Here is a 25,213-nt window from a genome sequence, read left to right as displayed (position 1 = left end):
GACATGTTTTAATTATCACTTGAATGACAAAGCTACATCATGCCTACAGTCACCAAGTGAACAGTTCAAATGCATTACATTTGGACTATTTCAAAGTGTTTTTTCCTTTTAAAACCAAGAGTCAAGCATGCGTAGGTCTACTTCAGGGATACTCAAATAGATTTACCTGTGGGCCACATTACAAAAATGGCAAGGGGCCAGGGGCCAGTAGATAAAATTACGACATTAATGATACTTGATAACTTCTCTCTTTCAATTGCTTTATTTTCGCAAAATGTACAATGTGCATGCACACAATATGTAAATAAATAAATGTGTTACATTTTCTTGCATAAACACAAAGAGCTGTTTCCATAACTGCACAAATTATTGCACATAACATGAGTAGCTGTTATAATAACATAATAACATAACATGAGTAGCTCTTTGCCTGCCTGCCTGCCTGCCTGCCTGTCTGTCTGTCTGTTCATGAGTAGTTATTTGTCTGTCTGTCAATGAATAGCTGTCTTACTGTCTGCCTGTCTATGAGTAGCTGTTTCCGCAATTTCCATTTCCGCAATTTCCTCAATTTCCATTTCCGCAATTTCCATTTCCACCATTTCCGCAATTTCCGCAATTACCATTTCTGCAATTTCCGCAATTTCCATTTCCGCAATTTCCGCAATTACAATTTCCGCAATTTCCATTTCCGCAATTTCCGCAATTTCCATTTCCAACTATTAATGGCAGCTGGGTTTCATCATTCAAATAAAATAGAATTCTGTCCGTTTAGCTATAAAATTATGTCAGGGAATAGGGATACACAGTATATGTCTTTCATTTGCATTAATAGTACAACTCTAATAGTATTACTTATAATAATGTAATTAAAGATAACTTAATTCAGATTTATTTCTTTTTATTTCATTTTCCAGATTTTCTTTTCTTCTTTTTTTTAGATTTTCATTGGTGGGCCAGTCATAATGGTCCCGCGGGCCTGATGTGGCCCGCGGGCCTGAGGTTGAGTATCACTGGTCTACTTGGTTTGGATGGATCCCATGCCATAGCCTTTTATATTTTACTGTGGTTATATTTTTACTGTAGGTAACTGTCCGGTACTGAGGCACACTACTGTATGTACCCTAACAGCAAAGGCACACAAACTCTAGCATTATCAGATGTTAAGACTACACAAAAGCATTCCACTTGTGTGAAAACATACTGTAGGTAGGTAGCAAAGGTAGGAAAATATTGTGCATTGTTGCTTCAGGGTCCCAATAAGTGAGAACAGTAAGTGACTTCGAAGTTAGTGATCCAGGAGTCTGGCTAGATATAACTACAGCTGGACAGTGGAAGAAATGAGTGGTATCCAGGTATCTTAGGTGGTTTGCTGCATAGCCATATGGCTCATTCCTTGCAGCTCTGCCTGCAAGCAGCTAGTACACAAAATAAATAACTGTGGCATGCCATGTAGATTTGTGATATGGCTGTAGTAATCTCGTGTTGCCAGACAATCGGAAATCTATGCATACCAGTCCACACATCTGATGGGAGAGTGCAATACTGTAATACTTGAACCTCTTGATATATTTGCAGTGTGGGTAGGATCATTATTTTTTGTATTATGAACTGTGTGTGTATGTATGTATGTAATGTATAACGCTGTCTCTTGGTGCCCAAGACACATTTTTCCTCTGAGACAATAAAGGCTAATTGAGTCTGGTAACATCTCAATTTAATGTAATGGCTAAAACAGCAGCAAACCGCTGCTAACAAACCTACAACTGCTTTGTATAACCAATAATCATATCACTGTCCCAGTATAAAGTGCCACCCTAAAGACTTTGAAATTGTTCTGTAACGCAGTTGTGCTTTTAGCTACCATATTTAAATTAGATGTTACATGACGTTATCGGTAGACAGAGATCTGATAGTCTGGCTACACGAGACAATGGTGGTACCGTTAAATATCAGTAAATTTTGAGGTAAAAGAAAATAAATCTAAAAGAGAATTCATTGGCCAGGTAAAAAATAAAAATAAAATCCTTCTCAAGCACAGCAGTATAGGCTTAACATGCACAATAGTGTCTTTTGCCAAATAGAGCCAAAGTGAAGTCCATCCACACTTTACCTCACATTCTCACATCGATATGCTTTGAGAATAATTAGTTTTAATATTTTTCAAATGCTAACACATATTAACCATTAGCATTAAATATGCCCCAATGACAAGACCGAGTACTCTTACAGGAATGCAAGGTTCAGCATGTAAGGAGGGGAGAAAGGCAGACAGGACTGATGATCAACACAATTCTCCAACTGAACCAACCCACTTCAGCTCCAAAGAACAGAAAGGCTTTCCAATGTAGCAAGCCCCAAAGGCAGCCAAATAACAGGACGCAACGCAGGATCAAACCAAAAGAAAACTAGCAGCAGACAGTAGGTAATATAACACATCTTTATTGAAACAGTCTCAACTGATAACATCAGCTTACAAAGGTGATGGTGCTAGGAGGGGCGAGTGAAAAAATAAAAATATTAAGAGCTGCTATGAAAACAAAAAGCATCAAAAAAAGAAGAGGAAAAAAGTTTAAAAAAAAAAGAAAACAAAAAGGGGGAGACGTCATGGGGTTGTGAAAGAAAACATGTAAGATTTCATGGGATTGGACCGACAGTGGCAGGGTATTTTTTGCATTTATTTTGTACAAAAAATAAATTAATGAAATCTTTCAAGTTTACAGGAATATCTATTTGTTTTAAACACACAGACTTGCTGATAAATCTAAGTGGATGTCAAGTTCTGCAGTGCGTGTTAAAACATGTACGAATATCAAGACATACCAAAGCAGGCTGACTCTGATAAAGGAGGCCCAAAAATAAATGAAAAATAAAAAATAAATTTGACCAATGGGAAACAAAAACTTGTTATAAAAGTGTATTCATGGGCAAACACATTCATAAATTCTGAATGTTCAACATGGCTGAACTCGACAGTCTTTAAGATCCTTTAGGATCTCATCGCTTGAGCATTACCTCGGGAACAACCTCGAGGTCCCTGGGCAGCTCCCCGTTTGTAGCCTTGTGGATAGCCCTCCTTTAGGGAACAGAACAGGACATTTAGAAATGATCTCAAGATGCATTTTTATACAGCCTTTTGAAGATGACAACGGAGAAGGTCAACTGATGACAACATGGTACAGGGCACAATAAGACATCGCTGCCAACACATTTGAATATACCCTTTCTCCTGCAGAGTTTCTGATTTGTAATTTCTCCTGAAAATATCCTTACTTTTGGACTCAACTCAACCCAGACTCTACTGGTAAAAGTGAGCATGCCCATGGGTGTTACACTTACTGTACACATCCCACTGATATGCAGCCTAGCCCACAATGTTAATACTATGTTGGTGAATACTAAGTCAGTCTAATGTTGGAAGGTATGCAATATGGTACAGTGTGTCGGAAGTTCGGAACTAAAGATATGTTTAAAGAAGTGATAATGGAATCCTTACCCGCTGGTAGGTGCTATTTGAATAGTCGCGGGGCGTGTTAAACTGAGTTTGACCATAACCACTGTTTGGAGTGTTTGAGAAAGGAGCGCGATAGCCATCATATGCCCCTGCAGACAAAATAAAAATCTGTTGACTCATGCCATTCTGCCATCTTCTAAATACTGTATAAAATGTTTCTATGCACAAGTATGGTTTGATTTATACTTTGCAGTGATACAAGCCCACCTGGCACCACGTGCTGCAGTGCTTAACACCTTGTGGTAGTTTTCTGACGAATGTATATTGTATGGGAATGTAGCCATCGATGTGTGTCATTGGCGAGTGTACCCCGTCGAAGATGTCCTACCTCTGAAACCGTTTGAGGAGCCACGGTAGCCATTCATCATGCCACGGGCATTCCGTGGTCCACCCCTGGGTATGGCCCTGCTGTTATAGAAGGACTGGCCCGAACGGTTAAACCCTGGACCTTGTGATGACTGCTGGTGCCCAGCTGCCGGGGTCATGACCTGGTCTTGGGTTTGGAACCCCCCTACAACTGAGTAAGAGCAAACAGAAAATACTGTATTGCCTCCTATTCTGTGGAGCAAGTTGATGTTTCGCTAGTCCCCAACACAATCTATTCTAACTATTAGAAATCAAGGAAAATCTCCCTCACCTGACTGCAATGCCTCCTGTGGGATGTCAGATTGGTCTACAACATGTTCTGCTTGGTTGCTAAATCCTGGACCATAACCACTAGGGAACTGGCCCGGCTGCTTCAGGGAATCTGCTTGACCATCGGTGTTTGGAGGAACAGGGGCATTCAAGTTAAATACCTATGGGAGAAAAAACATTAAAATGTCAAATGCTCATGCAATAACACACATGCAAATTAATTTCCTTTCCAATAGCAGCTAGATTAAAGATTACATATCTTTAACAGAAGATTTTAACCTTTATCCGATTCTGCTCACCCTCATGCCAGTTGAAACAGTTTATTTGTAAAACATCTGACAGTTTGCCGGCACAGCTTCATAGGAGCACTCTCCAAAACAACTCAGCCGACTTTGACCAGTCCTTTAACATTGGTGTCCCTATTGTAATGTGGGCATGTCATTATACTGTGACATTTAATTGTATTCACTTTTTTTCTTTTAATAGCTAAAATACTACAAAATCTACATTACAACATTGGGATGGGACCGGATGAGACACGGATTGAGTAGAAGAAGATTGTGGCATTTTATCATGAACATTAGTGAGGACAAATTATATGAAGATAGGTTGAAAAGTGTTGAAGTGGTCCTTTAATAAAGGCAAAAAGCCACGGAAATATCAAAAAGAAAATAAACCGAGATGGTGTTTGAGTTTGATGAGAGTACATCGAGGGTCGTGACATTCAGCATTTTAGGAGACCGGAAGGCAAGATGTGTTATAAATGCTGTTATGTAACTCAACCCCCTTCCACTGAACCCATAACCTTAGCTTTTTTCGAGACCCTAGTTTACCTTTTCTGTATTTGGGATGTCTGTACCCTAGTGTCCCTTGAATGTCAATCCACGCTCCATGGTACACACTGGTACCACTGTCTGGTCAAGGACAAATAAACTCGGCAACAAAAGTTCGGAAACTTAACTTTGGTCCATTATGTCTCCACTTTAATAATACCAATTGGTATTGTATTTTATATCATTTTAATCGTTGATTAGTCATCTTTACAGGTATAGATTGTAAGGATCAGGCGTTCGTGGAATGAGCAACACAGCTTAATGTGTGGTTGGTAGTCAACCCTTTGTTATGAGCTGCTTAGTCGATTGGATGATTGCACTCCCACAGTAATAAAGGGGAAAAAAACACATTGGCCATTTATACTCTTTATTAACTTTACACTCAGTGTTAGGGAACTTGGTAGTGGGAGGAAGATCCATACGCAGCCACAACATTTGGCATGGTATGGGGCAGTATCTGTCTCACAGGCAAGACATAACTTTAAGTTGTCATCATTGAAGACAATATCAATGCAGTGAGTTATCGGGATGAGATTCTGGAGCCAGTGGCGATCAGCTTGGGCGTGCTGTACGTGCTAGAGTGACCAACAGAACCACATTGGATGACTTGCAAAAAAACCTGGTTGAGGAATGGGATGCCATCCCACAGAAAAATGTGGCTCGGTTTCGTGCCAAGCTGATGCAGCCAGGGACGTAGGAAATGGGAGGGTCACAGCGGTCAAGTACCCCGTGGGCTGATGACCCTATATGGGCCCTTAGCGAGAAAAGAGTCCTTTGAGCGTAAAAAAAAATCACACCCGTGTGAACTGAGTGGTTCTCTCTCTCTTTCTGGCACAACAGCGCCCCTACTGGTACTCATACTGGTGCTCACTAACGTCACATAGGTGAACACGGACATTGCCGTTCCTTGGAGTGGTTGCACCACTCAAAAAAAAGACATGCACTAGGACCATGCGGCCTCCCCAGTCCTCCACAGTGGAGCCGGCTTGTTGAAGTTGCTCCGTCTGCAGTCAACGGCTTGAGAAGGGCCGGCCCCCCACCCACCCCACCCTCGCCGGCCCCCCACCCCACCCACCCCACCCTCGCTGTGTGTTCTGCGTTTGTGGTGGAATAATCCCATGACATATGTTTGTTGTGGTGGATGCGCATGAAGAACAGAGAGAGGAAAGCAATAATGCCAGCGATAAAACAATGCTTGGATTTCTAAACTTTCTACTAGTGCACACATTATGGTCGGACCAAATCAGGTTAAGATTTTTAAAGAAAGTAGGATGTGGCTGCTGACACCCACAGCTGAGCTATGTATTTTACAGTATGTTCTTATCAAGACGGTGACCATGCCATGGATAGGCTTATTGACGTTGTTGTCACCCATACTTTGAACCCAGACTCTTCTCAGTTACAGTACCAGTGTTCCTACTAAGTAAATGATATAAACCGCTCTAAAACCGGGCCAAATTGCTCTAGAACCGTGGAAGAGGCACGCGTGTGTGTGGACCAGGCCGCTGAAGAATCGTCCCCCCCTGGGTTGTAAGCCAGAGCTACGTCACTGGTTGCAGTTGCTTTCGGATGTTCCACCCGCTACAGAGTTTCCTAACAAGGAGTGTAAAATTAATAAAGGGTAAAAATGCCAAAGTGCCAAAATGTTTTCCCCCCCTTATTACTGTGGGAGAGTGCAATCATCCAATCCACTAAGCAACTCAAAGCAAGGGTTGAATATCAAGCACTTCGAATCATCATACATCATCAAGAATGGTGGTCCCTTATTGGCCAAGGCGGCGCCACTGACATACATACCCTGCCGATTTGCTCAAACACATTATGGCGTACATTCTCCAACATTCTTTATGTTCAGACAGAATCTACACCAGGGTTCCCCAATTAATTTTCCTCAAGGGCCATATTTTGACTAGTGTACCAGGCTGGAGGCCGCGTCGGCACGCGCGAGGTCGAGGTCTTGCCCTGAAAATCCCCATTTGAAAAGGACCCCCAGTTTGACATGCAGAGGCTACTGACCCCCATTTAAAGCCATTTATATCTGGGACCCACTCATGTGAAATGAGGGGCGCTCTTATCATACATCACATTCCGTGTTCAGGCAATCAAATAATCACATTCCGTGGTACAAATACACAAAGCTGTGCATAGGAGGGGCTAGGAGTCTGGCAGTGTGCCGCGGGTTTGACTCCCGATCCCGACGGCCTTTACTGCAGGTCATTCCCCGTCAGCCTACTGTCCCTCTATAAAAAATATAAAATAAAGGCGAAAGCCACAAAAAAAATGCATAAAAGTGCACTAGGCTGCCGCAGAAACAGAAACTTGTGTCTGCGCTAATTGGCATTGCAGGTAAGTAAATTTTGGTCTTCCTCACTTCCCATGTCCCACACGGTGATTGGCTAGCTGAACGTCCTAGTTACTGCCTCTGATTGGCTGACCTCGTACATGCTTTAGAATGGAGTGTGGATGTATTTAATGCTGCCGTGTCGTGGGTCTATTTAATAACTCCTGTTATGGCCCAATCTATATTTGTTAATTGAAGATACATGCTCATACAGCAGCATGCAGCTAACCAATCGCGGTGCGGCAGGCTGGACATGGGAAGTCAAGGATGAGAGAATTTGAGAGAAGCTAAATAATAATAAAAAAAAGCAACACAGATTAGTGCCGATTGACACAAGTTTCCGTGGCAGCCTACTGCACCTTTTTGCATTTTTTTCAAATCTCACCAAAACTCAAGAGACGTTATATTTGTCTGTGACCAGACAGTGGTAGTGCTGCATACCATGGAGCGTGGACATTCAAGGGACCCTAGGCTAGGACATACCAAATACAGAAAAGTTAAACTAGGGTCCCGAAAGGGGCTACTCTTGCTCTATTGTCTCTGTCTTTACACATCACCCTGGCCTGCCAGAGTCACCCTCTCCAGGTGCCAATCAACTCAATCAGGCTAGCGTGATTATAGACAAATCCACAGAGGGGTGCCCTGTCATCATGTCATGCGGGACATATAACCCCTCAACTATGTCTTGCAGAATGCAGACATAACAGCTCAACCACTTGCATCTCGCAGCCTAACACAGTAGTCACTTAGAGTGGCACCGCATGCGGAAGCCACTGCCCCGTATCCCCTCCCCATATTTCTAGCAGAAGCCCTTGAAGGGTGATTTTTCCATTCTGCTGTGCCCTGGGTGCAGCCATAACTGAGGTGTACCATTAAGCACACCTCAGCCGTGATACACCTGACCTACAGGGCGATGCTCCATGGATTTGTCTATAGGCAATTCATGGGCAGGGTTAGTCTTGGGTGGGATTTTCCAGTCACTGCCCAACTCACAGAAATAATACGCACAGCAGCCAAAATAAGAAAATGAAATAACTCACATGGCTTCATATAGAACTCAAAGAAATCAGTACATTAATAGACAATAAGAAAGCACTTCATAATTCACACAAATATACATGGATTGTGTAACCTCTGTGCTCAGACTCAGAGTCACATATTTTTCTACGCTTATGGTTCCTCAGTGAAGCAAGGGTGAGGAACCGGTCTTCTTTGGGTGTCGTCTTCCTTTGACTTCACCAGTCTCACGTTACTTGGTCCATACAGGGCTGACACCAAAAAATGCTGCCATTATAACGGAACAGAAGCTTCCACTTGCTCTATTGCATGGGCCTTATCCTGAAGGGACAAATGTGGCATATTTCCATGGGGGCTGTGTTGCTGCTTGGAGCATACATAAACTCAACAAAGTTACAGCAGGGCTCATTCTCAGGTGCCAGTCATTGACAGGTCACTCAAAACAAGAGCGAGTAACAACTTAGAAGTATATTTGGGAAAATGTTTTGGGGGTGCTACATAGTACAGTATGTACACATTCAGCTGTGTTCCTCATTTCACAATGCATCAATGAGTTAAGGACTGATCACCGTTGGCTTCGTTGTTTTGGAGAAAGTTGCTACAGAGCAGTGCTACTGTGCTAGCAAACAATTGTTTTATGGAAAAACTCTTTTCAACTGATTTGAGGAGATAATGTACATAGACAATTTTTGGATTTCATTTTTGCCATAAAACTTCAAATTCCCAGTTGCAGTTGATTCTGAAGCTTTATATACTGTAGTCATGAGAAAGAAAAGAGGGGCATTCAGTGGAGGAGGAGGAGATGAAAAGTGAAAGACGCAGTGGCCTACCGGGAGAAATAACTGCCTAATTATCAGTTGCTCTTCATGTATTATGTTCAATGTTAGATAGTAATATAAATTGGTAACCATGCCACGTTAGAATGAACATGGAACCTGGCTTGTTGTAAGTGTTGTATTGTTAAATCCATTTACAAAGCCTACCGCTTGCATGGACTGGAATGGTGCTGCGTTCACATTGATGCCTCCACTGTGGGGCGGTTTGGAGACAGGTGGGAAGGCAGGGGGCAGGGAGGACGGGGCAGGGGGCTGCTCAGAAGACAGGGACATCGAAGCCTGGGGACGGACGAGGGAGGAAGGAAGGAAGGAAGGACGGACGGACGGAAGGTAGGAAGGAAGGAAAGAAGGATTGAGGAGATGGCAAGGGGAAACAGACATGGTAAACACCAACAGCATTCAGACAGTTAAGGACAGCTCTGATGAGTGCCTGTTGACTAACATCTACGGTCTACCTCTAATTTTGAATGTACCATATCCACAGGCACATGTCTACAGACAAGCAATGCCCCGCCCCCCCCACCCCCCGAGATAAGCAATGGGTTTACCTGGGTGGGATTGCTTGGCTCTGTCTGCGAGCAGGGCTCTGTTGTGTTGGGTTGGTAGAGGAGGGGTGAGGATGATGCCATGGAGCCCTGTGAGAAACCAAGGGACATTGTGAGGGGAACAACTAAGCAAGGTAGAAAAAACCCAGACACTCTGCCTTTACTTTATGGGCCATGAGATAGCAAAGAAAAACTTTGACTAATACACAGATGGGCTTTCTTCAGGATGCACTAATCTACTTTTATATTTTAGGTTAGATTACTGTAATGGTCTTCCATCAGTTTTTACAGGACTCTCTCTCATTGCTTCCATCATACTTACTTGGGATGATTCTTGCGATCCAGAAACTGTGCTTGTTTGTGGTAGTCGAGGCTCCGAGTGGGCTGTTAGGGAGGAAATAAATTTACATTAAGTTGAAAAGACACATTTAAAAGCCATCTTGCCCAATCGTTTTTCTCCTAAATGACAGTTCAGAGCAACAATAATACTAAGCTTTATTTATTGGCGGACAGAGTAGATCCTGCATGTAACACAGGGCCCTAATTAAAAATATATTATCCAAGTCAAAGAACAAAATATTTTCATAAGAATGCAGAGTAAAGACAAAAAAATAAATAGTCAATGACCTGAAGCACAACCCATCTGCTGTAGGTCCACTTTCTGCACAGGTTTCATGGGCTGGGCAGACACAATGGCTGGATCGAGGGCTGGTCCATCAAACTCCAACATGGAGTCCTAAAGAACCAAAGACAATATTTCATGTTAGGTCATAGGTCAGCTGTGTCCAAGTAGATGAAGTAAAGTGTCACTATATACTGTAATGTGCCTTGTGTAACCACAAAAAAGTTTTATGTACAGCAGCACGATCATGAAATATTAGTTGACCATTGTCATTTAAATAATTGTGATTTGTTTATTTGGCTGGTAACATTGGTAAATATAAATTGCCTTTCTATTTGGCTTTTAGGCGTTGCAAAAACAAATGACTGGCCATGCATTTAACAGTTTTCTGAAATTGCGGAAATAGTAGATCTAAAAGCTCACAACTTGCTGTGATTCAACAGCTAATATTTGCACCTGAATGAATGGAAACGTTTATGCAAAAATAATTATGATTATCTCAAATAATTGTCATTAGTGGAATAATTGTGACAGGTCCTTTTCACCTGCATAAAGTTATAGGTCCCCTGCATCTGGGCCATGAGGTCCTGCACCGCCTGCTTTCTGACCACTGGGTCTGCACCTGTGGTCTGGCCAGGGTCGGCTTGGTTCACAGTGTGGGGTGCTTCTTGGACCAATGTGGCAGGGGGCTGGTGCTGTAGGGAATTCACCATCTGTCCCCAACACACAGCAGTGAATGGCAGGTACAGGAGGGATACAAAAAAGGGATCTACTGATGTGGATAACAGACAGTAAATCAATGCATACCTGGGCCTCCACTGCCCACTCTTCCACTTGGTCTTTATCTGTGCCGCTGTACGATGTTTCTGGAATGAACTGTCTGTTTACAAACTGCAAAAGGAGAACAAGAGCACAAACAATGTTAGGCTACTTTATCAGTTTACAAATGTGTCTTGTGACATAGCAGCCCTATATGCAACACATAATATACAAATTGGACATGATGAAAGAAGAACAAATTAATTACATACATGCAGACTGAAGCAGTGATGTCCTGCTTGTCTACTGGCCCTTGGCAAGGTTCTGAATTTAGCCTCAAAATTGACTGATGAACAAAGGACTTCAGTAGTCTCACCTTATTGAATTTATATCTCCTTTTAGGTAGTGTGTATAGTCTCCATTCAAAATATGGCTAGTGTTTGAAGTAACATCCCTTGTATTGTATACCATTATGTAGACAGTGTTGGGCAGTAACAAGTTACTAGTAATTATTACTGTAATATTACTTTACCCAGTAACATACCTTATTACTCTGCCAAAAAACGCCAGAAAAACGCTGCGTTACTCGTTACTAATGAGTGTGATTTGTTTGTGTTCATTCATTCATTTACTGTACCGTCTTGCAAAAATAGAACAGATCTACAAGCTATCAACAGCTAACAGAGATGCACTGTAGCTTGTAGATCTGTTCTTTTTTTAATGTGCCGCACGCAGCCTGCACAGTTATGACGTAGCATATGTGACCGATGCGACGATCAGTTCCAGTTTCACACTTCCACATCCAAACAGAAAGATCAGAGTGTACATGACGGAGAAATGCATCGGCATTATTTTGAATTCTTGTCTGTTGTAAACTTTCCACAGCGAAAAATATGTCTCAGAGCATGTGAGACATATTGCACAAGAGGCACAAGAATGTGAAACGACACAGAGCCAGGCAAAACAGAGACTGGATTTCAGTAGATACCGCTGGCACGTTAAATGATCTGAAGAAGCTCATCGCTGGGTGTAGTGTAAACTAGACTCACTGTAGAGGAGATGTTACCCGTATCCACAGTTGATTTCATCCTAATCCTTCAAAATACCTGTGAGGTCCAATGTCAGGCTGCCTCAAAAAGGTCAGAGACTTGCTTTATTTCATTGTTTATATATATATATATATATATATATATATATATACACACACACACACACAATATACATACTGTCCGTTTGAGATGCTGCAGCCAGTGTGTGCATGCAGTTCAGATTGTTGATGTCAAATTAAAAATGTGGAATATGCAGCAGAAAAAGACTGATGAGAGACTGTTGACTATTTTGTTTTATGTCCTTGCAATTATTCAGTTTGGCTGATTGGAGACTCTTTCCAATTAATTGGATTCAGTTCTAAAAGGAGCTGGGTAAACAGATTGTGTTCTTTTGCAGGTGGGATGGGTGGAAAAGTAATATGTAATAATATTACCCTTGATTCCAAGTAATAATATAATATTATTACTTTTCTAAGGTGTAATAAGTAACTAACATATTACTCTAAGTATTATTGCCCAACACTGTATGTAGATGCATAAACTAGTCTCAATGTTTGACCAACAATCTTTGAATACATGTTTAGTTATTGCAGCAATTGTGACTTTAAGGCAACAGATAAACATCCATACAAGGGTACTACAGTACTGAAGAACAGAAGTGGAAAAACAAAATAAGAATCTGTCTACTTGCCCAAGAGACGGCAAACAGTCTTTGTTTTGATTTATACAAATATGGTATAACGGTATACAAAGAGTAAAACCATCACAATCCAGTTCAATCAATAATCACACACCCTCCCTCAGCTGTTCTTTATCTCACTGCTATAGCAACAGTCCGATGAAAGCCTGAGACTGCATGCCTTGCTTCACAAACTCAAGTGAACATTGAAACTAGTGTCCTGGCCCAGCACCCTGAAGTGAATGCTGCCACCACGTCTATTGATTCAAACACATTCCATTGTACATATACTTTTAGAACACCATCAGTTGCCATGGAAACCTCACCTCTGTGGATTCCACTTGAACCGTCTCTGTATATTCTTCAGTAGCCGTTCCTTCTGAAAAGCAAACAAGCCATCACAAACACATCAGTCTCAATCGTCTACAATCTGTAGTTCTCAAAGTGGGGTGAGGTCTGGGGACCCCCAGTGGTCCTTGAGTGGGTTCCCAAAATAAATATTTACCGGTAATATGGCATAAAAGTACATTTAACCACTTGATTTAAAAATAGGCAATCTACAAGAGTAATTTTTAAGGGGCCCTTCTAGAAACAGCTTTTGTCCCCACACGTCTCAGATTTGCCTTTGACCACGGTAAGATAATTCCGGTCAATGTCTGCAAAAACAAATCCCCGTCCGTCTCAAGTTTTGCCATTGACGATGAACGGAGAAATGACGTCAGAATTCCGCTAAATATGACGTAAATTAAACATCAAAACATTAAACGCCATTGACATTGAAGGGAAAACATACGTCATATGTAAATGAGCAAATCAGCTAACCAATCACAGGCATTCTGATTGGCCAGTATGAGATGATGCATAACATATGATAAGATCTGATAATTCCGCTCTTACATATGATTTACGTTTTCCCTTCAATGTCAATGGAAAACTTACGTCATATGCAAACGAGCAAATCGCCTAACCAATCACATGTTGGTGGGAGCGCTTGGCCAATAAGGGACCACCTTATGTACTTCATGTAGCAATGTCAAAAGCCCGCTAACATAAATTGATGTACCATAACAAGAGCGCCCCTCAATTCACACGGGTGTGATTTTTTTAAAGAGACAAAATACTTTGAGGTCCGCAGCCAAATACATTTCAATTTGGGGGTATTTGACATGAAAACGTATGAGAACCAGTCTACTTCCATGTGTGTAAGCAGTGTGACTGCATGCAGCTACCAGGTTCTGACGGCTGTTCCACAGGCTTGGATTCAACCACCACAGCTTCCTCCTCCTCCTCCTCCTCCTTTTCTTCACACACTCCATTCTGATGCGTTTGCGCTCGGTCAAAATAGCCACTCAGCAGCACCTTGTCTAGAGTGTCCTTTAGTGCCTTGTCTGGAAAACAAAGACAATTTGGGACGTAACAGATGCTGCAGCGTCACCAGAAAATGAAATATGATGAAAACAACCGACCAGCAGATTTTGGAATCATCAAACATCAAATGCACATTCTCTGCACTCCCGTTAACATAAGAATTTAAGGTAGACTGAGTTGGAGATGTGTTGTTGAACAAATCCACCAAGTGCTTTGGTGAGTTCAGAAGTGTTGCTAATTACAGTTCAACTTTTCATACCGTATAACTAATTCCTTTGTATTGTATTAATAAAAGGTGTCAGTAATGTTAATTTGTTCATTAGAAAAACATTTAACAGTACAGTACAGTACAGTACAGTACAGTACAGTACAGTACAGCTCACTTCAGATTTTTTTATTACAATCATGTAAAAACAATCTGGGTAAATACAGTAGCCTACAGCAATAGGCAAATAATTTAAAGTCCCATAGCACTGGATATATGCAGAAAATAGAAGAGATGAGACAGGTTAATGACAAAGGTTCCCGCTGTGACAGGTGGATTATATTGCCACACCATAACACTAACGTATGTTGCATAATGACAATGCCAGACATTTTCAATACATTATGGACCGGTAACTCTAAATAACCACGTGAGACAACTTACACGTAGTTCCTGCCACAGCCTTATCTCCACCCTCTAGCAGGTGCCACAGGTGTAGTGAAGCTCCATCATACTGCTCAGTCAACCTGCAAGTCAAACAAGAAGATCCATCAATTCATACTTCATAATGCAAGTTATGGCCTTGATGCAACTAATTACCTATGAACCTCTCCTTTGGCAATTTGTATGTTGCCAACTAGCATAAGTTAAGCCCAACACACACCGGGTGCGCAGCGACGCGGCAACGCCTGGGAAATAGAACAATGGTGTATCGGAGCGTCAGGCGAGGCGTCAGTGCGTGTCGGACGCCGCCGGTGTGGTTTAGGTTCATTGAAAATAACGGAGGCAGCTGTTTTGACGCGCGGCGTTCGCAGACGGTGTGTGTTGGGCTTTATTTAGTTGCCATAATGGTGCAATGATTATTCTTTCACAAATCAGTATCACCAATGCAGTGGTTCCCAAACTTTTTCATGTCAAGGACCCCCAAATTGACACCAATTAGCCCACAGACCCCCATTTGAAAAGATATGCCAGGGACCCCCATAAGAGAAGTTTTTATGGCTCTAGCAGTGATTCTCAACCAGTTTAATTTCAAGGACCCACAGTTTCACATGCATTAGTCTACAGACCCCCATTTAATAGCATTTCTATCTCTGGGACCCCCCATATATATTATATGATCATTTGGAACCAAATGGAACCTTATGGTTCTGTAACTCTGAGAGTGTACAAATGGAACCAAGTGTACCCGTTAGGGTCCATTTGGTTCCATTTGTACACTCCCCCCTGGAACACCCTCAAGTACCCCTGGGGGTCCCCGGACCCCACTTTGGGAACCACTGCAATAATGGACGCAACCATTGCCTCTCAAGCATGTGCCCTTTATGATCACCCAGTAACAAATATCATGGCTGAAATGTATATTTGGCCAATCATTCCAGGGGATAATCACATTTCTGATTTCTTGTAGCAGAAAATCCATTTCTCAACAAAGACGGATAGTTTCAACCTCCAGTGAGGTTGGCAGAACCAACCATAGAGGTGAATGATATTGATGACTACTACTACGACTGGCCATCTGGGTGGTGCAGGGGTACGGTTCCTAGCCTGCCCATCCATCACCTTGGGTGGTAATGTAATAAATAAATACCTCAGGGAGCATGAGAGTGCAGATTCTATTACCGTGTTCTGTCCAGCAACTGTATTTTATCATTTGGATGTGCGTGCCCTTGCAAACGTTTTGCATGTCTAGTTGTCTACAGACTCCCATAGATCAAAAAGTGGGGATTGGCAGTGACATCCATGTATATACAGTACCGACATATACACAGACGGAGGGAAATTGACAATAACATTTCTTTCTTTCCTCTATATCTTAACTATTTGGGTGCTGGAGAATCTTTCAGGTAGATTCTATTCTGAAAACACCCACCTTCCCTTTCCTCAAAATACGTGAAGCAAAATCTACTATCGCGATAGTAAGTCTGATCTCTCTTTAGAAGCGTTAATATTGTAACCGAGATGCATGATGAAGTCAGAAATTAGAACAGAACATTGGTGTTCTGATCAATCAGCTCGGAGGCGGTGTAGATTTAGAGAAAACAGGGGCGTTTGTCGGGACGTAAACAAGGAAGTGAATGGGAGCTGCCTAAGCAATGGCTGTTTCCCCAAAAGATATTTTAGCGATCCCGTTTCGACCTTAACCACTAAAAATACAAATTTTTATACCTGACTTCATAGTCCCTGTCAGGTCCCACCAGCTTGTAGAACTCATCAAGCGACGTGAGATCTGCCTCAGTGAGCAAGGGGGAACCACTGGCGTCAGGCTGTTTGAGGTCCTGTCTGATACCGTCGTCTCCTAACCGGTCCAACAAGAACTGCAGCTCCAGAACACTCCTCAGCCTCCGCTGTTCCATCTCCTCCCGTTGTAGCTGCTCCCGTCTTGTAGACTTCTTCGCTGCCTTTTGGATCTGTACACACAGGGAAGTCAAAAAATATTTTCCGAGTCCAATATTCCATGACGGAACGTTCCGCCAGATAGAATCCAACCAGCAACCACTATAGAGCGTCGCAGGACCGCCCCCTTTCCGAACGACGAGTGGCCCAGGAAATTATTCTCCATTAATTTTCTCCATAGGCTTTTCAAAAAGTATTTATATAAAGACGGTTATGCCGCGGACAAAGCCAACTCGGATCGTGACAAATCATAACAAACAAACAATATTTTGTGCCGATCAAATAAATTGAAAGAAGAAAATAAAGGCAGGATACAACACTATTTGTTATGTTTTTCTTCTTACTAATCATTTGATCGGCCCAAAACATTGTAATTATTGTCATGATTTGTCACAATCCGAGTTGGCTTTGTCTGCGGTGTAACCGTATTTATATAAATACTTTTTGAAAAGCCTATGGAGAAAATGAATTGAGAATCATTTCCTGGGCCACTTGTCGTTCTGAAAGGGGGTGGGACTGCGACGCTCTATTGGCGGAACGTTACGTCAGATAAGCTTTATTATTGATATCAAACCGGATATCTGATTATCCGGTGATCTCGATTGGAACAGTGGTGCTTTCTAGAGCAAGGATGGACTCATTTTAGCTCGCTAGCATTGATGCCAATTATTTAGCATCTTGAGCGGGAACCCCTTTTGGTGTTTTAAGCATTATGTTGTACTTTAGCTGTTGAAAAATAGCAGATCTACAAGCTTATATCGCGGCACAGAGTGTCGCACTACGAGCTTGTAGGTCTGCTATTTTTGAAAAATCGTGAAAATGTGGCGCAAATCTTTGAATATATATTCTTTCAGAGCGAACGTTTTAAACTCAAATCTTTGCTTCTGGGGGGGGGGGGGGGGGGGGGGGGTGTCCCTGGAACAACATATTTTCAAACATTCCTTCACTGACAATCCTATCATCTTAACATATTAAACAAAGCAAAGTTAAATGTTGGATAGCTGATGCAGAGCCTAACATTTGTTTTAATATTTAAATGTTATGATGAAAGGTTCCACCATGCAGCATCGTGTGCTCAACTCGCTATATCTGTGGGTAGGAAATCAGCACCGGGGGTTCATACTTCATTTGCGCAATTGCGCTGCGGGAGGGGAAAGGGATGGGAATTATTTTTTCTCTGGCATTTCATTAATTAATGGGTGAAAAAAAAAAAAGACTGGTTGATTGTCCACGAGTCATTGATCTCGAGTCGAGTCTGGAGTCTATGAGGTCTTTGTGGCGACTTGTGTGTGACTCGAGGAGGAGTCTTTAACTCGACTCGCTATCTCTGTCTTAGAGGCATCTATAGTTTGGGGTCGACAGTCTTTGAAACGTATGGATGAATTATATCTCATCAAATAAGTAAGCTACACGGACAAGCATAATGCAGGGACTCACTTCTTGGCCCAAAGACAGAAAGCACTTCTGCAATTCCCGAGCAAAATCGAGGTTGTGGACCACTTCCAGGGACCTTGCTAACGCCTCCTTTAAAAGGGAGAGATGGAGAGAAGAAAGTGTAGTGTTTAATTAAGAGGAAAAATAGCACACACACACACACACACGTTTGTATGACAAAGTCCTAATATGCGATTTGTGAAACAGTGTGAAAAGGGGCCCCCCACAATAGTGCCGTTTTATAAACCATTATAAAACAATATGTAAAATTATGTTTTAGTCATTCTATTTTACATACAGCCAACCAGATGAAGAAATAACAGATTGAGGCTTTAATCAAAAGCAAAGACTTTTATACATAACTATGAAATATCCGGACTATTACGATTTTATGGAACATAAAACATAACATATTGCTAGTTTGAGCACTACAAATGATTAAAATAATAACCGAAAACAGCCCATCTGCAAGCGAGGCATTGAGAGCTTATAGATAGGCATGAGCATGTACATAGGCATGTCTTCTATAGAAGCATAATAAGGCAATGCATTTTTACAAAATGAAATACTTCTGAATTATAGGACAAAGTAGCTACAACAAATAAGTGCAAAAAATTTGATTTAACCATAATAACAAAACAAAAGAAATCGCATGGATGCACCTGGGACGTATCCTCAGTGATGTATCCCAAGGTCATCAGGGTTTCGGGTCTCTCGAACATCATACCCCTCACTCAGGTGACCCAGCCGGGGTGATCAAGTCCCGACTTACGTCCCAGTAGCTACCCTCAATCAGTCCCATTAGGGAAAAACCAGGGCCACACAATCCGTTGGAACCACTCCAGAACTACTCTGCCAGAGCTGGGAGGTACGCTTCTGGCGTATGGAAGGAGTCAAGGACTAGGCTCTGTGGGTTGACTCCTGTCCGGGCCCCTCCTACGTCTCACCAGGTCCACTCCTGCTCTCACCAGGCCCAGGACCTGTGCGTTGCACCAGACTCCCAGCACCAGACACTTCATTCAGGAGTGGTGGGCAATGGTTCTGCAGACTCCACCCGAGTGAGAAGGTGGTGCTGCGGGTCTCTCGAACATCATACTCTTCACTAAGGCGACCCAGCCGGGGTGATCAAGTCCCGACTTACGTCCCAGTAGCTACCCTCAATCAGTCCCATTAGGGAAAAACCACACAATCCGTTGGAACTACTCCAGAACTACTCTGCCAGGGCTGGGAGGTACGCTTCTGGCGCATGGAAGGACTAGGCTCTGTGGGTTGACTCCTGTCCGGGCCCCTCCTACGTGTCACAAGGTCCACTCCTGCTCTCACCAGGCCCAGGACCTGTGAGTTGCACCAGAGTCCCAGCACCAGACACTTCATTCAGGAGTGGTGTGCAAGGGTTCCGCAGACTCCACCTGAGCGAGAAAGTGGTGCTGCGGGCTCCACTTGCTGCTTGAATGGCCCTCCTAAAGGCCTCACCGAGGGTTTGTTGGGCTTCCTCAGGCTGTGGCGCTAATCCATACTGCTCACCCAGGTGCCGTCTACATTCCGGCTATCACCCGTCTCTCCGGTGGTCACCAGACTATACCTGGTTGTCACAGTCCATTCCTATGAGTCACTATAAATAGAAAAACTAACCAAATTAACAGACAATGTCTTATACATACATACCAGCTGATCCTGATTCAGTGCCTCCCCTTTATTCTTCTTAGCTTGATAATCATCCAGTTTACCCTGTAGGAACATTTCAAGCAAGTAACAGAATAAAATCAATCGAGTTAATTATTCAATCCGATAACAAAGAGTTATAAAATAAGTCTCGAAGTGTAGTAATCTTTCCCCAAAACATGAACCACACAAACAGTCAAACACATTTGAATCTTTACAAGGAAAGATTGTGTATGAATTGCATTATAAATGTTAGCAATGAACCGTTACCTTTTTCTTCTCCAGGTTGCGAACCTTCTTGTCCATCACTCCTAGAATCTGCTTCATGGCCTCAGAATGATTCCCAGGACCCAGCTCTGGACTGGCAGACTGGGCAGCATTGTTGCCAACCATTGCTGAAGGCATCTAAAGAGAAGATATTATGTAATCAATAGAAACAATGCCACAGTTAAAAAATAAAAAGCAATGTTTCCATGTCAGTCGTTCTTTGATTTTTCTAAAATAGCAGACCTATTTTTCAATAGCTAAAGCATAACATAATGCTAACACCAAAATGGGTTCCTGGAACTTCCTGCCCAAAATGGGTTAACTCAAAAATGTAATCTACCTAGCCATTTCTACACTTTTAAGAAGTTAATTTTAACTGATTTTACTGCGTGTGCATCCATTTCCATTTAACAGCCACCCAACTAACTTTTAACTTCACATTTAAGTTAATACCATAAATTAATGTGAATGTTTGAACGTACAGACACCAGAGGTGGTAAACATTATAGATGAACAGTCCAAGTCCATAATAACTATCTATAATGTATAAATTATGGATAATGGGTCCCCTTCTCGGGGAGGGGTCAGAATAAATTATGGACTTGGATGAGCAGTTGATATTTCTTTGTCTCAACTGCTCATTAATGATCAGCAGATTCAGCACCAGAACATTATGAAATTAGCACAGGTCTAGTGAAAGAGGTGAGAAACTGGTGTGTAGTGGTGTTGCTCCTAGTCTTAAAGTTAGCAATGGTCATCCTATATTCAGATGTGAAAACCAGAGCTCTTTTACAAAGTATCAGTTCAATCCTGCCCTTAGACAAAATCGCCAATTATTATGCCATAGGAAATTTTCTGGACCTTTTGACACTGTAATAAATGATAATTTAGATATTTGTAATGTATTATCTTTATAAATTATTATATTATAAATTGTATTAATTATTATTATGTTATGGATAGAGAGCAAGGTCTGCTAAAAGCTGTAAATCCAATTATTGGTCCTTTATTATTTCTTGTTTATAGTACCGGTAATAATTTTACTAAAAATCTTTAATCTTAGATGACAGAAATCTGGTTCTTTCCCACAAACATTTCAACCCACTTTTATAAGTGAGGCAAACCTTGTTACACCAGTCCAGTTAGAACAAAGTATAAATTAAGACGAAGCAACGCTATAAGCTATTCATTGAGGGCAAAGAAATTGATTGGTAGGGGATCATCCACTAGATTTTGGGAATGATAATTATTTTTTAAAACAGTGATGACATTTTTCAGAATCGTCAGGTCTCTGGCCTTACAGTTTAATAATTAAAATCCATACCTACTGTAATGCTGTACTTATCCTACATCTAAATAAACTCCATACAATTCAGAAAGGATTTGTCCACTACAGTTTCCAAGTACAGGGAATAATTTACATGACTTTCATAAACTCAAACTACTGACCAAGTCTTATATAAACATCCTACAAGCATTTATTCTTTTGAGTGGCGCAACCACTCCTATAGACAGCGTGTCATAGGACATGTGTGTGGCTGTGTCCCCGTGTCCGAGCACGAAAATAGCGTTTGGTTGGTTTTCACAACCAAGTGTCATATCACTGTTGCGCAGCCTAACACACACACACACACACACACACACACACACATCAACTGAATATGATGATTTGGTACAGTACAGTGACAGTACAGTAGAGGGACCCCCTGGGGACCCCCACACGGTAACTGTCATTTCTCAACCATTTCGGACGCGGGACGGCTCATCGGAACCGGGCCGGTAGGCCCTGCACCCTGGCCACGTGGGTTTGGAAGTTCCGGGGACCCCCACACGGAGTTGTGATTTTTATTTACAAAGTGAGAATTCAGGACAGTGCTTTAACAGTGTTTGTTTCCAACAATATATGTCTGTAAAAATTCTTACATTCCTACAAGACAGACACACATATCCCTTCCATCACATCCATAAACAATAATATCGACTCAAAATCTCAAATCAGCACCTGGGTAAATATTTTGGCCTTATTGTCAAAGCTCAGTGTCGGCAAAGGTCGAGGCTATTAACTGATGTTTAATTGATCATACTAAAGCAAATTAGTAGCCAACTGAGATACCACAAATGGTGCTCCTTTACAGTTCAGAAGCAGGTAACGTCAAGTTTGTCAACCCTGTTACACTCCAGAGGCAGTAAGCGTTACCCAGAGTCAGTGGTGTAAGTAAGTAACCAAGTACTGTACTTAAGTACAATTGTGAGGTATTTGTACTATAGAGTATTTCCAATTTCCAATAGTTTTACTTCTACTCTACTACATCTTTGATCCAAATATTGTACTTTTACTCCACTACATTTATATGACAGCTTTAGTTAATAGTTACTTTGCAAATTTGGATTATTAATATTACAAAACATACATTAACCACTCTATATACATTTCGGCCATTTGAAAATAGCATATTTGCTATTTTCTAAATATTTTACACATTTGAAAACTTTAATTGAGACATTCTGCATAATGAGTACTTTCTATATCATGTACATTTTGATACCAATACTTTTGTAGGCCTACTTTTACTCAAGTAAATTTTGAATTCCGGACAGTATTTCTACATTGCAGTATTGATACTTTTACTTAAAGTACAAAATGTGAGTACTTTTTCCACCACTGCCCGTTAGTAGTTATAACGTTGTTACCCCCTACAGTGCAGAAGCAGGTACCGTTACCCCTGGTTACAGTCCAGAGATACTGACAGGTAAGTAACGTTATCTCCTCTCCGTTACGTTAGTATCCCTGTTAAAGTCCAGTCCAGAAGCAGGTAACGTCCCCTGTTGTTCTGATCCCCCATGTTGCATTGTTAGCAGGCTAACTAGCCTGCAAGCTAAGCAGGTATAGTGGTTCTGCTTGGGTATCATTATTATTATTATTATGATGAAACCACGACACAAAGGCTCCTGGTTTTCGAGCTAAAGCTAAAACGAATACACACTTCGCCTCGGACGGTTAACGTAATTCCTCTGAAACGCTGCAAACTTACAGGTTCGACTTTGGTTTTGTCCGCCTGTCCGGTCGTCACGGGAGAAGATGACTGGACATTACGACGACTATTACATATATTTCTTGTTAGAAATTGTCATTCTAATTAATATCAATAGTTTCATACCTTTTTACTCTTTGGCCTCAAAGAGATTTTGGTCACCGGACTGGGTTGTTTAAGGTACAATGTGCTTCGTGTAAATCGAGTGGTATTTAGACGTACTGATGCTCGTGTCTACCAATAGCTGACTAGCTTCAGCTATCTAACCCTATGATCTAACCATAGAGCTAACTGCTCCAGCTCAATGCTAACGGTAACTGCTGAAGGACCCCGTTGGTTGTTTTAAAATGGCCTGACAGTAAATCCCATTTCTGATTTGTTGACTAAACAGCGTTTAGTTGATTTTCATTATCAATACATTCCTATAATTATATTAGTAGTACTATTGTGTTTGTTTATTGTGGAAAATGTACTGTTACATTACAATGTTTTCAGTACTAACATTGTAAAATGGGATAATAATAATAATAATAATAATAATAATAATAATAATAATAATAATAATAATAATAATAATAATAATAATAATAATAATAATAATAATAACAATAATAATAATAATCATTACTTAAAGCTCCAAACAAGAAAGCAGATTAGAGGAACCTCTCAGATGGGGGGCACTGGGTCAATTGAAGAGGTGACAGGGTCTAGGTATAGGATGTGATTTGCATGTGCTGTGGTGGTGTGGATGGGATTACATGGCTGGTCGTTACCATGTTATTAGGCCAGCCGGAGCTTAGCAGAGGCCGTCTTGTAATCAGAAGGTCACCAGTTTGCCCCCCGGTCTATGTGTCGAAGTGTTCATGAGCAAGACACTAATAGCCCCCCACCCTGCTTATGATAGCCATCTGAGCAGACATCAGCTGGGTGAACCTGAAAATGTACTTTCCACAGTGTGGCTAATAGGATAAACAACATAAATACTCACATAGACTATAGTAGAGAGAAGAATTTAGAGCCTCAAAGAAACTAATTCCATGGCATCATGGGTCTACTCTGGACGGTACCAAAATGGTTCTCCACCTGATTGGTTGGTAAACCTAGCAGGTTTCTTGCAGAACTTTAGAGCCATAGAGTAAGACAGATCGAGTTACGACAACTTCGTTCACTTCATGGGGCCAGGCTCTTCTACATAGACTTCTATTGAATGGGGACACCCGGAAGTTTACGGAATACATTGGAGTCTATGGGCTCGTGCGAGTACATGAACCACGTGACCAGGCTGTTTTCTGCCCCCCTCAATGTCGTACTCTATGGCTCTGGTTTCTTGGAAAGTTTTGGTTTCATTCCCCATAGGCTCCAGACTGGGGTCCCCCAGGTGTCTGTTCCTTTCTTCCTTTACCTGGCTCTGTCATCTCTGCTCACAAGCTCTCCTATCACTATTATACTTGTCTCTCGAGACAGACTGTTGAAAGGAAAAGAGGGCGCTGTTTTTCCTTTGTTTTACCGATGGATACCCAGATTGCTATTATACTGATGACTCAAGTGGTTTTCTCTTCCCCACCCAGCCACACTTTGTTTTTCCCGCCTAATATTGAACCAGTTCAGAGTGTTTCCACTGAAGATTAATTGGTTCAGAAGTCAGAACCCTAAAAGTTGGTTCTGAACTGGAACAAAAAAATGGCCACCGGTTCCGTGAAAGCACCAAGGTAAGGTTCCAAGTTGAAGAGTGCATTGCTGCATGCCTGGCTGACATCTCACAGTGGATATCTTCCCACTACCTCAAGCTCAACACAGATAAGACTGAGCTTCTCTTCCTAGGTTTTAAAGTACTGCCCCTGCTGGATCTCAATATTTTCATAAACTCCCTGGGGGCTTAATTGTTCCAACTATCAAGAGCCTGGCTGTTGTCTTGGACAGCCAGCTGTCCCTCGAGGCACACATTGCAGAGGTCACTCATTCCTGTAGGTTTACACTTTATAACATCTGAAGGATCAGACCCTTCCTTGACAGGACCCAG

At 41.8% G+C, this 25,213-nt stretch overlaps 1 protein-coding gene across 5 annotated transcripts; it reads right to left on the bottom strand.

Moving 5' to 3' along the window:
* Positions 1–49: 49 nt before the first annotated feature.
* On the bottom strand, positions 50–23,472 carry caprin1a (cell cycle associated protein 1a). Of its 5 annotated transcripts, none has more exons than XM_080765960.1 (18): positions 23,320–23,472; positions 20,165–20,299; positions 19,898–19,960; positions 18,236–18,322; positions 16,571–16,812; positions 14,846–14,928; positions 14,058–14,216; positions 13,155–13,207; positions 11,149–11,232; positions 10,887–11,054; positions 10,347–10,455; positions 10,042–10,103; positions 9,723–9,809; positions 9,322–9,453; positions 4,149–4,308; positions 3,840–4,028; positions 3,494–3,600; positions 50–3,073 (listed from the first exon to the last, which is right to left on the bottom strand). In XM_080765960.1, exons 2-18 carry the CDS (start codon positions 20,297–20,299, stop codon positions 2,987–2,989), a joined length of 2,007 nt encoding a protein of 668 aa, XP_080622086.1. In that variant the 5' UTR covers positions 23,320–23,472; the 3' UTR covers positions 50–2,986. The 5 variants fall into 5 exon arrangements, with proteins under 5 accessions (XP_080622086.1, XP_080622087.1, XP_080622088.1 ...); XM_080765961.1 differs by having other exon boundaries at positions 23,194–23,325; XM_080765962.1 differs by lacking the exon at positions 3,494–3,600.
* Positions 23,473–25,213: the final 1,741 nt, after the last annotated feature.

Source organism: Protomyctophum bolini (genome assembly GCF_963924005.1).
Source record: "Protomyctophum bolini genome assembly, chromosome: 1".
Classification (NCBI taxonomy): Eukaryota; Metazoa; Chordata; class Actinopteri; order Myctophiformes; family Myctophidae; genus Protomyctophum; species Protomyctophum bolini.
Note: the sequence above shows the minus strand (reverse complement) of the source record. Positions and strands in the feature narration are given on the sequence as shown.

Bases quoted from the DNA above. Each gene is read 5' to 3' on its own strand.
- caprin1a (XM_080765960.1), bottom strand. From the start codon at position 20,299: ATGCCTTCAGCAATGGTTGGCAACAATGCTGCCCAGTCTGCCAGTCCA. The intron at 11,055-11,148 runs GTATGCATTGAT...TGTTGGGGACAG, and splicing joins AGTGGGCAGTGGAGGCCCAG to ATGGTGAATTCCCTACAGCA. The intron at 10,104-10,346 runs GTCATTGACTAT...CCTCCCTAACAG, and splicing joins GCAGATGGGTTGTGCTTCAG to CCCACTCGGAGCCTCGACTA.